This window comes from Amblyraja radiata, chromosome 10, assembly GCF_010909765.2.
Source record: "Amblyraja radiata isolate CabotCenter1 chromosome 10, sAmbRad1.1.pri, whole genome shotgun sequence".
In the NCBI taxonomy this organism is placed as follows: domain Eukaryota; kingdom Metazoa; phylum Chordata; class Chondrichthyes; order Rajiformes; family Rajidae; genus Amblyraja; species Amblyraja radiata.
In genome coordinates, this window is record NC_045965.1 from 43968281 (window position 1) to 43985959 (window position 17679).

At 41.3% G+C, this 17679-nt stretch overlaps 1 protein-coding gene across 2 annotated transcripts in view; it reads right to left on the reverse strand.

Annotated features, from left to right (window-relative positions):
- tesk2 (testis associated actin remodelling kinase 2) overlaps window positions 1-17679 on the reverse strand; it is a 58982-nt gene that overhangs the window by 39669 nt on the left and 1634 nt on the right. For both annotated transcript variants that reach the window (XM_033028697.1, XM_033028696.1), the window contains exons 2-3: window positions 7282-7562; window positions 4412-4533 (exon numbers count right to left, since the gene is read on the reverse strand). In XM_033028697.1, coding sequence (XP_032884588.1) covers window positions 4412-4533; window positions 7282-7494 — 335 coding nt within the window. In that variant the 5' untranslated portion in view covers window positions 7495-7562. The remainder of the gene's footprint in view (window positions 1-4411; window positions 4534-7281; window positions 7563-17679) is intronic.

Below are 17679 nucleotides of genomic sequence, written 5' to 3' on the forward strand. Positions count from 1 at the left end.
TGCCATTGGAATTAGTCGATTTGTGAAGGACCGTGTGCTTCTTGGAGTGCAACATCAAGTACACATTAAACAAACACACACAGGCGTCTTCGTTTTGTGAGCAGCAAAAAACTTCTCAAGACTTTCGGCGATCGGGGAAGGGAGCAGGCCACGTGATGATTGGAAGTTCCTAGTCAAGAACTGGCATGTAAGCAGTGAATACTTGATTCAATCGTTCAACTTTGGACAGAACAAGAAAGTTGTTCGGTAGCATTATTCATGTCTGAGCAGCCCTATTTAGGATCCACTCTGCTCACCCTGAACTGGGAAGGGGCTAGAAAAGGCCCCCTAAAAATAGTCTGCTTCGCCTCTTCCCGTCTGGAAAGCCGCATCCAGAGGGATCACCATCATGCAGTCGAAAACCATCAAGAAGCAAAACTATGAAACTATGAAATTAGAATATACGAACTCTGATGGAGAACCCAAACTCAGACCGGCCAGAGAGAAGAACTGCCTTTGTTGCTCGGGAACTCCGAAAATTTAGCTTTGACATCGTTGCTCTGTGAGACCCGCTGAGCTGGAGGGCAACTAAAGGAAGAACAAGGTCAATACACATTTTTCTGGAAAGGTCTTGATCCTAAGCAACCGAGGATCCATGGAGTAGGTTTTGCCATCCGAGGCAGCCTACTTCAGAAGCTGAGAGCAACCACTGGGAATCAACGAATGTCTTATGACTCTACGAATCCAGCTTGTCAAGAACCAATACACCACCATCATCAGCGCCTATGCTCCAACTCTGGACACTGAAGACGAAGTGAAGAACTTTAATGCCCGACTTGACGATGTTCTTTCCTCTGTTCCCAACAAGATCATTCTCTTAGGAGACTTCAATGCCAGAGTCAAGATCATAGGCTCTGGACTGGAACAATCGGCAAGGAAGGAGTCGGCAGGTCAATGCCAATGGAGCACTTCACCTCACCAGATGTGCTGAACACAACCTGGTGATTGCAAGCACCTTATTTCGCCAGAAAAACAGGCACAAAGTCCCCTGGCAGCATCCACGTTCCAAACACTGGTACCTCATAGACTACATCATCGTACGATCCCGTGGCCAACAAGATGTACTGAAACCAAGAGCCGTTACTTGTGCCGACAAGTGCTGGACAGACCATCGTCTCATTTCGTTCACCATGAGAATGAAGATTCAGCCCAAATGGAAACATCAAAACCAGAACACCTTCAAGAAATTCAATGTTGACGTCCTTCAAGACGTCAACCATGTACAGAAGTTTTAACAAAAACTTCAAGAACTGCCTCAACAAATCCCACTATCTGACAAAGAACACATGAATCTATTGAAGAACGCTATCATCGCCTCCTTCAAGTAAAAAAAAAACCCACTAGGATTGGTTCGACAATAATGACAAACAACTCCAACAACTCATCGATGAAAAGAGAAAAGCTTTCATCACCTTACAAAATGACCAACAGTCGGCTACCAAAAGGAAGTGCTATCAAGAATGCCATGCTGCTGTCCACAAGAGCACCTGAAACCTGAAAAACCAATGTTGGAGGGTGAAAGCTCAGGAAATCCAACAACTAGCGGACACCAATGACACTGGACACTTTTTCAACGCCTCCAAAGCCATTTCTGGTCCATCCACTCACGGTCAAGCCCCTCTCAAAAGTAAAGATGAGTTACCCATCCTGAAGAGCAATGCTGACATCAATTCTAGATGGTGGGAGTACTTTGAAGATCTAAATCAAACCGCCTCATTTGACAGGAATGTGATCAACAACATTCCAAAGCAGCCTGCGATGACTCCCTAAGCAGATTACCATCACTTGAAGAATTCAAGGAAGCCATCAAAACATTGAAAAACAACAAAGCAACTGGACTCGATGGAATACCAGCCAAGGTCTACAAAATTGGAGGTAACCTGCTCCATTACCAACGGTATCAACCTCTCATCAAGAACTGGATAAATGATGACGTACCAAGAGACTTTTGAGACTCAGCAATCGTTACCATCTACAAAAGGAAAGGCGATCGATCTGACCGCGGAAACTATCGTGGAATTTCCCGATTAGCAACAGCAGGCAAAGTCCTCGCCCGCATCATGAACAACTGACTCAAACCGTTAGCAGAGAAGATCCTTCCAAAGACGCAAGCCGGTCTTAGACCATTACGTGGAACAGCCGACATGACTTTACAATGCATCAATTACAAGAAAAATGTTGTGAACAACTTCAACCTTTGGGCATGGCATTCATCGACCTCACTCAGGCCTTCGACTCGGTATCAAGGGAACTCTTATGGACGTCCTAGCCAGCTTTGGATGTCCTGAAAAGTACATTCGAATCCTGACTCCTCCAGTCATGGCTAGCAACAGCAACTGTGAGCCGTTTCAAGTCAGATCAGGAGTGAAACAGGGATGCGTGATTGCCCCAACACTGTTCACCATCTTCATTTCAACAACCATCCACATCATCCAGGATGACCTAACCCCAGGAATCAAAATAGTCTACAGAACAGATGGCAGACTTTTCAATCTTGCCCGTCTCAAGTCCAAGACATCTTTGAGCTCCCTCATCGAGTTCCAACACGCAGACAACAACTGTGTTGCAGCTCTCTCAGAAAATCATCCGCAACAGATCCCGACTGCCTTCAGCAGTGCATACACGAAACTTGGACTTACCATCAACTCCAAGAAGACTCTGGTTATCTACCAATCATCACCAACTGAGATAAATCGGAAAGAACCGTCAATTCAACTTGGTGAAACAACCCTGGAAAATGTGGATCACTTTCCGTACCTTGGAAGTCACCTCTCCTCCAATGTTGACCTTGATGATGAGATCCAACATCGTCTTAAGTGTGCTGGAACAGCTTTTGGACGTCTTCGAACGAGAGTCTTTCATAATCGTGACATCCGAACAGACACCAAAATGTTGGTGTATAAGGCAGTGGTGATTCCAACGCTCCTGTATGCATAAGAAACCTGAACAACATACCGACACCATCTGAAAATACTTGAAAAGTTCCATCAACGATGTTTTCGAAGCAGCTTAAATATCAGTTGGGAAGTGAGAAGAACCAACGTCAGCATGCTGAATTAAGCGAAAACATCTAGCATCGAAGCCTTCGTCATCAAGAACCAACGAAGATGGGTCGGTCATGTCGTTGGAATGGACGACGAGAGTCTACCAAAGCAAACCTTCTACTCCCAGCTTAAAGAAGGCAAACATAAAAGAGACGGACAACAGAAGAGATTCAAAGACGTCTTAAAAGCCAGCATGAAGAAATGTGAAATCGACATCGACAAGTGGGAAACCAATGCCAAGGACAGGAAACTCTGGCGAATCATCATCCAAGAAGGAACAGCGACCTTTGAAGCCAAGAGATGCGCAGAATTAGAAGAGAAAACGTAAAGAGGCAGCAACAACCAAAGCCCGATCTGCCATCTGGAATTACGCGTCCTGAATGTTGAAGAATTTTCAAAGCCAGGATTGGACTCATAAGCCACCTGAGAGTCCATAAAAATAGAATGTAGACCATCATCCTCGACCTTGAGGGATAGCCACGACAACGACATTTACCAGTCCTTTAACTTTGAGTTTCTCCTGCATATTTGCCCCACACACAGGTTTACACTAAATTCAGGCAGTAGAGTAGAAGAAATTAATGGGAAATTCACAATCCCCCCCACACCACCTGAATTTTTGGATTTACGGTGTTAATATTGCCTAAATTAAAGACACCATAAAATGGATGACCCCTGCACTTGTCAGAATTGCTCAACCCTTGTCAGCTGAACTTTACAGGCACTGGTTGGCGCCAGCCAGTCTAGGATCAGACTGATATGCACCAATGCTCACACACACTTCCTCTACTTGCTTTAAAATGCTTATTGACACTGACAAGGCCCCAGCCCTGTAGCCGCGCCCCAGCCTTTCCCAGCCCATTGCCCACTCTCCCGCTGCCCTCCCCCGGGGCCCATTGCTACCTGCGCTCCCGGCCCCTCGCTCCTCCAATCACTGCTCTCTATCCTCAATCCCGCCCTCACTTCCGCCTCTGACAGACGCCTCCCTCGTCCAATCGGCGATCTCGATCATCAGTCTCACGGAAAGCCATTTATAGAAATTTACATATATTTTCTTTAACGGATTTCAAAAGCTGTGGAAATCAGCGGATTCACAGAGAAATCTCATGCATGAGTTTTATCACAAAACATAAATTAATCTTCCACAGAAATGTTAATTGCAACCAAATATGAATGTGACAGTCAAATAAACAAGAGAACATTTCTAGGAAGAATATCTGGTAACTTTAGTGTTTAAGGAAATTCACCAAATAAACAAAAAGGACACCTTTTGCAAGTGTTAATTTAACATAAAAGGTAATTTTCTTCTGGATGGCTTCACCACTTACCTGAGAATATTGGGATGAGAAAGACGATTCATTAATTGCACTTCCCGCAGCATGTTTGCTCTATTACTGATTATTTTGTTCATCTTTAGTGCCATTACTTGCCCCGATATTCTGTGGCACACCTGCAATATTTTAAAATAACAGAAGCTGCCATTAAAAACTCTACATTCCAAGGTTACGTGGACAGAAGTAACTTCAATTTTTTCGACTTTGGAAGACTAAATACATCATTGGAACACTAGGGCCACAATGGCTGTTTATTGTGCTGTTGAGTAATACAGTGCGGTCACAGGCCCTTCTGCCTAACTTGTCCATGCTGCCCAAGTTGTTATTCTGGGCTAGTCCCAGTTGCCTGTATTAGGCCCATTTCCCTCTAAACCCTTCCTATCCATATATCTGTCCAACTGTCTTTCAAACGCCTTAATTTTATCCACTTCCATAGCTTCCTCTGGCAGCTTATTCCAGACAACTACTCCAAATGAAAACGTTGCCCCCGAGGTCTCTCTTTCCCCCTTCATCTTCAGCCTAAGTCCCAAGCACGCAAGTCCAGTTAACGTGCTTATATCGGATCTACACCCTTTCCAACAAAGCAATTCTTGTTGCCTAGCTAAAGGAGGGATGTCATCAAGTACTCCAAGTGTAGGCCTACCAACGACATGCACAGCTGCATCATCCCTTTTTGTACCCTTCTCAATGATGGAAAGTTCTTTACCACCTGTACTCCCAGATCTCTGTCCAACACTCTCCGGGGCTCTATCGTTTATCATACAAGTCCTGTCCTGGTTTGACATACCAAATCGCAACACTTCACACCTGTCAAAGCTAAATACCATTTGCCAATTCTTGGCTCATCCTCCAAAGAGATCTGGATCTCGTTATGTACATAACCTCCTTTACGGTGCACTATACCACCAATTTTGGTGTCATCTGCAAATCTACCAACAGTGTTAACTACATTGCCTTCTAAAACATTAATGTAGATAAACTGTAGACCCAGCACAACTACTGTGGCACACCACTAGTCTGATGCCTTGGAACCTTACAACCCCCCACAATTATCCTTTCACTTCTTCCGAGCAAATTTTGAATCCAATTGGATCCCACACTGGATTCCCTATAATTTAACATTGACTAGCCTACCATGTGGGACTTTGTCAAAGGCCTTGTTAAAGTCCATATAGTGTCCACTGCCCAGCCCTCAATCTTCTTAGTGACCTCTTCAAAAAAAACAAAAAAACAGATTTGTGAAACAAGATTTTCTAAGCACAAAACCATGCCTCCAATCTCTAACCAGTCTGAAGAGGTGTCTCAACCCGAAACATCAGCCATTTCTTCGCTCCAGAGATACTGCCTGTCCCGCTGAGTTACTCCAGCTTTTTGGATCCATCCTGCCTATCCAAATGCAGGTAGATCCAATCCCACATAATCCCCTGCAACAATACCACTCCACCATTGTTTGCCAGGTAAATTTTGAATTAATTCCACAAAGTGTCCATGAATCCCATGTCCTTTAATCTCTGGATCATCTTACCATAAAGGACCTTGTTAAATCCCTTACTAAAGTTAATGAATATAACATCCACTGCCCTACCTACTATTATCATCGTTACCTCCAGCCAGCTTCCCTGGAGCATGGGGGCCAAGGGGTGACCTTGTAGTTATACAAAATCATGAGGAAGTAGGAGAGTCTAAAACTAGATGGTATAGGTTTACAGTGAAAAGAGAAGGCTGTTGATGGGGGTATAATGATGATACTTAAGACATTTAGACACGTACATGTATACGAAAGGTTTGAGAGGTACGCGGGACCAACACAAGCAAACTCAGTTTTATAACCTGATGCGGCAGGTCTCTTCGGCTAAATTATGTGTACATTTTACAGATCAAATTTACAAGAAACATTCCAAAAAAATGGACGAGTTAAAACTCAAATGATGGCATTCAGAGCTTTGTCAGCTTGCTGCACAACGACTAACAATAGAATATTAGCAGAGTCACGTGTTACCCTCTCCCACCGGTGCAATTTTCCGAAAACATCTGTGCCAATCGTGTTGATTTACATAGCAGATCACTCATGAAATTGTGAAACACGTGGATGACCAAGTAATTAAGCTAATATGATTAGTCATTGCTGGTGGGATGATTGTTCGATTCGCATTCCAATGCTATAGGAATATGATTACAGTAGTGATTATAAATTAGTCTCAGACCACATCTACAATTCCTGTATGATCCTAGTTTTACTTAGCAATGAAAAAAATTTAGGCACAATTGAAGTGGAAATCATTAATAGATTCTTCATTCAGGGTTACAGCATTATTTATCACCAAAGTAGTTATCAGTACAATGAGTACTGTAAAACAAAGATTTTAAATTACACGCAAAAGAGAGAAAAAAATACAATACAGTTGCATTCCAAGAAACCCTAACATAATACAAATGATAATATAAATTGACAATGTTACAGTCATATCACAATGCAGCAGGAGTGGAAAGCTGCAATGCAAATTTGTTTAAAAGGTTACAGGGGATTCCACAGTGAACTGCATTTGTGGTAGCTGCATTTGCTTTAATGTATTACAAGTTTTAAATCATTTATAATAAATTAGAGTTACGTAGGTTCCAATTCAGATTTGAAAACCATGTTTTGGCATTAGCACAGCCAGGTTTCAATTTCCTTGAAGAACATACTGCATGGCAGCACAGGCAGTGGGAAGCACAGAATAATGTTCTTCCCACATCCCATTCATCTCCATCAACTCTAAAAGGATACTAGCTATTAGCAAAATTAAAAATCAGTAACAGTTCTTCAACTTCAAAATTTACATTTCTGACACTGTTTTATAGCTTGTGAGTAATCGTGTACTGACCTTGTAGACTTCAGAAAAAAATCCAGATCCAATTTTTTCACAGGTGAAGTCATCAAGCCTAGTAAGTCTGGAGACAGCATTACTTAAGGCTCTGTAGGATGAAGGAAACGCTGATTGACCAATGCCACCACCTTCTCTGCTGCCATCAAAATCTTCCAGTCGTTCATGTCTTGATGGCAAACCCGCTATTGAATTTCTTTTATTTCGATCCATTCCAAAGGATTCAACTAACGTGACTTTCACATTTTAGAATCCAGAATCTTTACTTATTTGGACTCGTACTGAAGGGACAAAAAAAGTTGGTAATTCAATACATTAATCTACAGTGCACTTTCTCATATCAATAAACAAGATTATAACTGAAAATGTTCTCATATCTAAAATACAAGGAACATCCCTTTGAGATTAATAAAGTATGCATATTGGATATCGGCATGAAAACAGCAGTTTTCAGCTTTGAGACGAACATTCACCACCATGGCTTGGTTGATTAGTTCAAAATGCCCGATTTTCAGACAAAATTAAGAAAACCCCTCATATTTCTAGTTCCTGAATATTTATAATTGTAACTACAAATTCACTCTTCACTTAATATTTTTAAAGATACATGCCTATAACCATATTATTCAACAAGAGGTGGTATGTGTCTTTCCTTTCCCTTCAGGAATTGCCAAGATATATCACTGCCAGAACTGCACAGTTGTTCACCAGTGTGACAGACCCATGAACAGAGAATAGAGAATGTTCCTGCTTTATCAGCAATTACGTGCTTTGCAATAAAACAAATATTATCCCATGTAACCCACCCGTATACTTAACATCTAGCACATCAGGTCTGCTGACAATCATAGGGGTTTGAACGGAAAAATAATAATCTTTGAGCATAAACTAAAACAAATCAAAATGCATTTTAGGAGTTCAAGCATTTTCACTGGAAGATGAAAGATAATTTCCATTTATAGAACATCACTGCCTTTCCCTTTTACTGTAGTTTCTGGAGAGAAAATAATCAATTCAACACAACCCTGAAGGTTATGAATCTCTGAATCAAGCAATTTCTCGTACCCACTGAAGGCAATTGCTGAAAATATTGAATAAGGTGTTCAAAACCCGACACTGCTCTTCATTTAGAACATGATCGGATACCATTGGGCTGTTGCCATAACACATTATTGCTTGGGTTTGATATCCTGGAGTAGTTTATTGTCAAGTCAATCTTAATTACAACTCCTTTCTCCATGAAGTACTACTGGCAATACTATGGGTGTCACCTAAATATAAATGTTGCTAATAACAAATAATTAACTTTCACATTAGTAAAACTCCAAAAAGCCTGCATGCTTCTATAATACTTAACAAAATGCATTAAAAGTATGCATATGTACTGTGAGCTGAAAGAATAAAATCGCATGCATAACATTTGAAAACTCAAAAATATCTAGTTTTGAAAACTCTATGCATCTAACTCGGCTAACTCACAACTTGTCTTGATTATATCACTGTTGAGGACACCAAGGCAGTAATCATTTTTTAGGTCAGTGTTTTACAACTTGTCCAATTGTGCTAGCGTTTGGCATGTAATTTGTCTTGGAGAATAAACTTCTTCAGCATTACATACAATTTATTTCCTCGGCTAACTCACAACTTGTCTTGATTATATCACTGTTGAGGACACCAAGGCAGTAATCATTTTTTAGGTCAGTGTTTTACAACTTGTCCAATTGTGCTAGTGTTTGGCATGTAATTTGTCTTGGAGAATAAACTTCTTCAGCATTACATAGACAAAATAAGTTTTTCCTCTCAAATGAAACTGTTTGGTTATCTTGGTCCATTTTCTACCAGTGCCAATCTCAATTAAACAGCAGCATACACAAAGAAACTATAAAAGGGTGGCCCAGCCATTACATTTATTTGGGGTAAAATTTTCCCCATCATTATGTAGAGTGCCTTACAGCAAAGTCCAATTACACAAGACCACATTCTACTTTATGAAAACCACATATCAAAGGCAACACCCTAAAAAAAGCCAATTCCCAATGTTGCAAAGTTCCTTGCTTCTACATAAAAAATCACAACAATATTCCTAGAACACAGCACCAAAACTCTGCTTCTTTTGCAGTTTTAGAACAGTACTTGTTCCTAAAGAATAACTTCTTCCAGGAAGTTTGCCTCTTATCAACTGTTCTCAATCTATCACAGAATAGCTTAAAGCATGTAATGTAATGTTCCATTTTCAACTGTTCTGTCAATTTGGTACCTCAAATATCATCATGGAATATTTCTTAAAAACACGATATTTAGAAAAAAATAGCATTAAAACCAGCCAAATAGTGGGGGTAAGTATTAAAATTAGCAGGTTTCAGTGGAAAGTCAAAGGAAAAATAATGCTAAAAAATGGGTGCAATTTTGGAGGCAGTGTGCTCCCAAAGAACTGCACCTTCCAGATTAAGTTTATTGGCCAAGTATTCACATACAATGAATTTGCCTTGGTGCTCCGCCCACAAATAACAACATGACATAGTGACAGTTACGAATGATTCAGAAAACACTAAACATTAATAATAAAACATGAATGATAAAACACCATTGATAAAGCATGTGAACCAACAAAATACCAGATCAAAGGTAGGTTACAGATTTTTGGCTGTTGAGTAGACCAACTACTCGTGGGTAAAAACTGTATTTATGTCTGGCTGTGGCAGCTTTGACAGTCCGGAGTCGCCTTCCAGAGGGAAGTGATTCAAAGAGTTTGTGGCCAGTGAGAGGGGTTCAGAGATGATCTTGCCCGCTCGCTTCCTGGTCTTGCAGTGTATAGTTCATCAATGGAGGGAAGGTTGCAGCCAATAACCTTCTCTGCTGATCGGACGATTCGCTGCAGCCTCCAGGTGTCGTACTTGGTGGCTGAGCCAAACCAGACCATGATGGAGAAGGTAAGAACAGACTCTACGATGGCTGTGTAGAATTGGGCCATCGTTGCCTGTGGCAGATTGTACTTCCTCAGCTGCTGTTGGAAGTACATCCTCTGTTGTGGGGGCAATGGTAACCCCCCACTTAAGGTCCTTGGAGATGATGGTTCCCAGGAATTAAAAGACTCCACGGATGTGACTGTCGTGCTGTTGATGGTGAGTGGGATGAGGGGAGGGGGAGCTCTCCTAAAGTCTACAATCAATTCCACTGTCTTAAGAGAATTGAGCTCCAGGTTGTTGTGATGGCACCAGGACACCAGCTGTGACACTTCCTGCCTGTAGGCAGATGGGTACAAAATTGAGATCCTTGGTGTATTTTGTTTCCTGTAGGGAAATATCTGCTCCTATCCTTCGAGGATAACTATGACAGCGCACTAACCTGAAAACACGATGTATTTGTGCCTTAAATAGTGAAGAAGCCAAATGTAAATGTGTTATTTCAATCATTTCAAATAAGTCTGCCAATCCCATTGGCATTCTGTTCTTGGCCATTTTCTCCACCTTTGCACTTAAAATTTCTTGCATTTTTTCAATTTTAAAGAAATGATAACCACCTCACTATCCACGGACACGTTATTTGCAATAATGATAAACTTAATCAGGAGGCAGTGAAATTAGTCGGAGAGTTAGGATTGGGAGGGATGGAGAGAGGGAAAGCAAGGGTTACTTGAAGATAATTCACAAATTTTACAAGTTTTGCATTGTTTTTGTTTATACAAGATTGCCTGAAATGCTATATAATTTTGCTCTTTTTACACATAATCCTGCACCACATGATGGTTCATTTGGGTTCATGTACTCTTCCCATTTGATGTGCCAGTAAACAAAGACAATCAGCTCTTGAATGACATTTTTGTAAACTTTATCGTGCTTTTACACAGCCAAGTGTTTGGACATTCAGTCCTTGATAGATTCCAGCAACATAACAACAACCCTTGTTAAATTAATTCCAGATGTTCCATTGATGTTTGATAGTTGGGTAATCCTAGTTTATTCCCTTTATTAATGTACATGTACTGTCCCTGCCTGCTTCAAAGTCTCCACTATTGTCCCTGTACCCAAAAAGACAAGAATTACTAGTCTTAATGACTAGTCGCCTGTCGCACTGACCTCTGTAGTCATGAAGACACTCGAAAGGCTTGTGCTGGCCAAGCTGAAAAATATCACCATCCCCCTATGGATCCTATGCAGTTTGCATATTGGGCCAATAGATCTGTGGATGATGCAGTCAACCTGGGCCTGCACTTTATCCTACAGCACCTAGACTGCCAGGGGACCTATGTCAGGATCCTGTTTGTTGATTTTAGCTCTGCATTCAATTGTGCCAGAGCTACTACACTCCAAACTTTCCGAGTTGACTGTGCCTGAACCCCTCTGTCGGTGGATCACCAACACTCAGCATAGGAGCACCGCAAGGCTGCGTACTCTCTCCTCTCCTCTACTCTCTCTCTCTACATCGACTGCACCTCCACAGACACCTCTGTCAAGCTTCTCAAGTTTGCAGACGACACAACCGTGATTGGATTGATCCAGGATTGGGAGGAATCTATTGAGGGAGTGCAGCGTAGGTTTACAAGGTTAATTTCCGGGATGGCTGCACTGTCATATGCTGAGAGAATGAAGCAGCTGGGCTTGTACACTCTGGAGTTTAGAAGGATGAGAGGGTATCTTATTGAAACATAAGGTTGTTAAGGGTTTGGACACGCTAGAGGCAGGAAACATGTTCCCGATGTTGGGGGAGTCCAGAACCAGGGACCACAGTTTAAGAATAAGGGGTAAGCCATTTAGAACGGAGACGAGGAAACACTTTTTCTCACAGAGTTGTGAGTATGTGGAATTCTCTGCCTCAGAGGGCGGTGGAGGCAGGTTCTCTGGATGCTTTCAAGAGAGAGCTGGATAGGGCTCTTAAAGATATCGGAGTCAGGGGATATGGGGAAAAGGCAGGAACGGGGTACTGATTGGAGATGATCAGCCATGATCACATTGAATGGCGGTGCTGGCTCGAAGGGCCGAATGGCCTACTCCTGCACCTATTGTCATATTGTCTATTGTATCATCCACAAAAATAGCAAGAATGATAGGTAATAAAGTAAATTATGGAGGTGAACAGTCGAGATAAACGTGTTTGCGGACTAAAATCTGGCAGGTGGAGTAAAATTTGGGGAAATGGGCAATTCAATATTCAAGAGTGTTTTATTGTCCTATGTCCCAGACAGAAGAATGAAATTCATACTTGCAGCAGCATACCAGAAAATGTAAACATAGTCCTCTGTAAACAATATAATAATGGGAAAAAGTTCAGTGTATCTATTTGGTAGAAAGTAAAAGGCAGGCAAGTGGAATGTTCACCTTGATTTCAAGGGAAGTTGCCTAGACAATAGGTGCAGGAATAGGCCATTCAGCCCTTCAAGCCTACTAAGGTAGAAAAAGCCTTGTAGAAAGGCTTGTTGTAGAAAAAATAGAGCTTTGGTGAATCAACACATGAAGTAGTTAGCAGGTCAGGAAGCATCTCTGGAGCACTTGGATCAGTGACATTTCAGGTCAGGATCATTCTTGCTATCCATATTCTCCAGAGATGATGCCTGACCCACCGAGTTACTCCAGCACCTCATCTTTTTTGTAGATCAACATCTGGAGTTCCTCGTTTCTCTGGAACAGTATTCACTTTTTGTTGCCAAAAAGTGGGTGTACTTGCTTTAGAGAGAATGCAGGGGAAAGAATGATTAAATCTTGGGGTGAACGAGTTGTTATGGGATCGGTTAAGCAGGTTTGTCTAAGAAGAATGAGTGGTCATCTTGTTGAAGCATAGGGTTCAGAGCATAGATTCAAAGATAGACATAAAATGCTGGAGTAACTCAGCGGGGCAGGCAGCATCTCTGGAGAGAAGGAATGGGTGACGTTTGGGGTTGAGACCCTTCTTCAGGTTGATTCAGAAAGATTCAAAGATGCTCCTCTCATAAGGTCAATCTGGAAGGGACAGATTCATAATGAAAAGTTACAAATGTAAAATACAGAAGAGAAGCAATTTCTTCATGAGTCATGAACTGAAATTATTTGTCTCTGCAGCAGTGGAGGCAGAGCAACAAGGCAAGATTTTTTTTTAATATTTTTTTTTAAGAAATAACGTAACCAAGGATTATGGGGAAATGGCAGAGAGATTTGAGGCCACAATTAAATCAGATATGCTCTCGTTGAATGGTAACTGTTTTGAGAGGCAATATAGCCTACATCTATTTTTATGCCACATGAAGAAGGGACTCTTTCGGTTAAGTGCAGAATAAGTTGATTTTTTTCCTGGGAAGAAAATCCAGGCAAGCTGGAATCACCTTAAATTTAAAAATGATAGAAAGTTGGAACTTATTCCAAATGTGGATGCCAAGTTAAAAGGGTTTTTTTGTGTTCACGATCAAGCAATATAGATAAACAGGATCAAAAATGAAATCAAATACAGATCAACTATACTCTAATTGAATAGCAAACAGGAATATGGCATTAGATTATTTTTGTATATGCATCATTTGTGAACTGCAGTGACTTCTGTTTAAACAAAAATGCAGGCAACAATTTGTGCAATCTTATATCAGATTTTTGTTTCACTTATGTTTGGCTGTTGAGAAATAAAAATTTACTAGGGCACTTTAAGAAATCCCCTGCATTACTTCAAGTTGTGCCAAGAAAGAAAACAGGATCTTCATTAAGTAATGTTTACACCGTCGGGTTGTGGGCTATTCAAATGAAACTCGAGATGTTGTTCTTCCAGTTCGTGTCTGACCTCATTCTGGCAGTGGGGAAGGCAAAGGACTGAAACGTCGGTCTAGTTTGCATGTGGCCTCACTCTGGCTGTGGAGAGGATTGTTTATCAATGCTCCCAATGGGGCCTCCTCTGCATCAGTGAAATCAAGCATAGACTAGGCAACAGTTTCGCTGAACACTTGAACTATATGCCACAGCCATCTGAAGCTCCCAGTTGCTAACCATTTCAATTCCCCTCCCAATTTCATACCAACCTTTGTTTTTAGCTTCCTCCACCGTAGTGAGGACACATGCAAACTGAAAAAACAGCACCTCGTACTCCACTTGGATAGCCTACAACCCAGCAGTATGAACACTGAATGTCCACTTTCAAGTAATTTCCAGTTCCCCTCCAATGGACTCTCAGTCTATTGGGCCCCCATAAGCTTCCACCCATATTGCTCCCTCCAGAATTACATTTCACTCTTCACCTCATCTAACATACTTTGATCTTCCGTTCACTACTAGCCTTTGTCACTTTATCCAACCATTTATAGAAGTTGGGAGGTCATGTTGCAGTTGTATAAGACACCGGTGAGATCGCATTTAGAGTATTGTGTTCAGTTCTGGGCACCATGTTATAGGAAAGATGTTGTCAAGCTGGAAAGGGTAGAGAGATTTACAAGGATGTTGCCAGGGCTAGAGGGACTGAGCTATAGGGAGAGCTTGAGCAAGCTGGAACTCGATTCATTGGAAGGCAGGAGGATGAGGGGTGATATTATTGTGTATAAAATCATGAGAGGAATAAATCGAGTAGATGCACAGAGTCTCTTGCCCATAGTAGGCGAATAGAGGACCAGAGGACACAGGTTTAAGGTGAAGGGGAAAAGATTTAAGAGGAATCTGAGGCGTAACCTTTTTACACCAAGGGTGGTGAGTGTATGGAACAAGCTACCAGAGGTAGTTGAGGCAGGGACTATCCCAACATTTAAGAAACAGTTAGACGAGTACATGGATAGGACAGGTTTGGACCAAACACGGACTAGGTGGGACTAGTGTAACTGGGACATGTTGGCCTGTGTGGGCAAGTTGGGCCGAAGGCCCTGTTTCCACACTGTATCACCATCTGCCGATCACCCCCTCCATTAGCAGACTTTGCCTCACCCCAATTCCCGTTTGCAACTTTTCCCACTATTCCATAAGTCAGAACGACACTGACCCAAGATATCATCTGTCCATTCTCCCCACAAAAGCTGTTTGACTGAGTTTCTCCAACACTTATCTTTGCTATCTATTGTTAGAGCTGCTCTAACAATAGATAGCTTCCTTCATTAAGGACTCAAAAATGAAAGATCCTGAAGAATATGTTTTACTGTTGTACAGCATTTATTTTTGTAACTATGCTCCCTATGAGGTTCAAGTGCAAAGGTAAGCATGTTGAAACATTTATGCATTAAGATGAGATACTCCAAGACAATTTCAATAATGATTGTACAGCTGCAATCACAATATCAGATCTTAATTTAGCATTTTTTCAGATGCACAAGACATTGTGGTACCAAGATTGTATACATTTACTATCACCATGTTAGAAGATGAAAAAACCCTAAAAGGACAGTACCAAAAAAGCAAGGCCAGCCCCATCAAAACCATGGAAAGAATTATAAAGTGACCCAACAATAGTCTCTTAAATTAAATTTTGCATTGATAAATAAAATCCATCAAAACAATGTCACCAGACAGACAATAGTACATTCCATAGTGTCAATATCATTAGCAACCTAGTGAGATTGAAGAAAATGCAAAAAAAGCAAAGCGGAAGCAAAATCTGAATGGAGAGCCAAGATACTTGAGGTGGCAAGAGTATGAGAAAGGTGAATAATAAATAGTTCTCAACTTGTAACAAGTAATAAAGTATATGGGGATGGTGGGGGCAAGGGGATTGTACCTGTCAATAAAGGTAGAACTCCAAAGACGTACAGGTATATAGGTTAATTGGCTTGGTAAATGTAAAAAAATTGTCCCTACTGATAATGTGCAGGTGGGCCGAATGGGCCTGTTTCCACGCTGTATCTCTAAACTAAACTACAGAAAAATGTAGATGATGCACAAATGTTCCGCTTGTGGAAAAGAGCAGAACCAGAGATCATTAACAGAGAGAAGAAAAAAAACTCAAATAGGGAACATAGGAGCAATAATTTTACCCCGTGAGCACCGTTAAGTAGAACTTGCTACCACAGGGAATAGGTAATAAAGAAGAACGTTAAGAAGAAGCTAGATAAACATGAAGGAGAATAATGGAATATTGTGCTTAGAGGGTTAGATAGGAAGGATTGGGTTAAATAACCTGAGCCTGCAGAATGTAAGATATAAAGTTAAGTTTAAATGTGTTTATGCAATTCTGAATATTCAAAAGTTAGAGAACACCATGAGTTTCAATTGATGACTCATTATACTCACTTCATGTAAAGGGTGTAGCTCGTGATAGTTCAATGATTAAATTGACTGCACTGTATTAAAAGATGACAAAAGTCCCAAGTTCAAGTCATATTCAGATAAGTTGCCTTAAGGAATCGTTTAAAAGCCAACAACGATCTTGTATCAGGTTATAGGAGAAACCACACTACACAGCCATGATCTCAAGACGAAAACAGAGTGGAACTGGTAAAATGACAGGAGCGGAGGAAGGGGGTGGGGGGAGCAATGCGAGGGGAGTAAGTAGAAGTTATTTAAAATTAGAGAAGTTAGAAGATATTTAAAATAATGTTCATACCAGTGGGTTGTCGGCTCCAAGTGAAATATGACATATTGCTCCTCCAATTTGCATGTGGCCTCACTCTGGCACTGGAGAAGGCCCAGGACAGAAAGGTCAGTCTGGGAATAGGAAGAGTTGAAAAGGTCTAGCAGATGCAGCTTGTGTTGGGCGAAATGGTCACCGAGTCTACGTTTGGTCTCAATGTGCAGGAGCCCACATCGGTATTACCATACGTAGTTGATGAGGTTAGACCAGGTACAAGCAAACCTTTGTTAACCAAAAAGGAATGCTGCAGTCCCTGGATGGAGTCAAGGGAGGAAGTACAAGGACAGGCATTGCATCTTCTGTGCTTGCAAGGGAAAGTACCTGCATAGGCAGTGCCTTGATGCAGAATGCAGAGGTCCAGGTACACAAGAGAATGCATGCAGTAGTCCCAGGTTAGGATTTAATGCATCAAATTCTGACATTTCTATTTATACAAAGATTGCCAATATTGTCACTAGAAATAGCCCTGAAGTAACGAGTTAAGATACGAATATTGATACTAGCTGCAACCTACAGAAAGTTATTCTACCAAAACTAACCAGATTCAAAAATTCTCATTACATGACACAAGGAAACCAAGTGTTTCCAAACGTTTTTGTGCAATTGTCAGAAACACTTTCGTGTAGTATAGTTTAGAAATACAGCATCAAAGTCACCCCTTCCGCACCACACCAACAATCACTCATTCACACTGGTTCAATGTTTTCTCAATCACTTGCTACACACTGGGGACAATTTACAGAGACTAATAAACCTGCAAACCACATGTCTTTGGGATGGGAGGAAGCCAGAGCCCCCAAGGGAAACCGGAACCCCCAGGGGAAACCCACGTGGTCACTAGAAGAATGTGAAAACTTCACATGAACAGCAACCGAGATCAAGATCAAACCCAAGAATCTG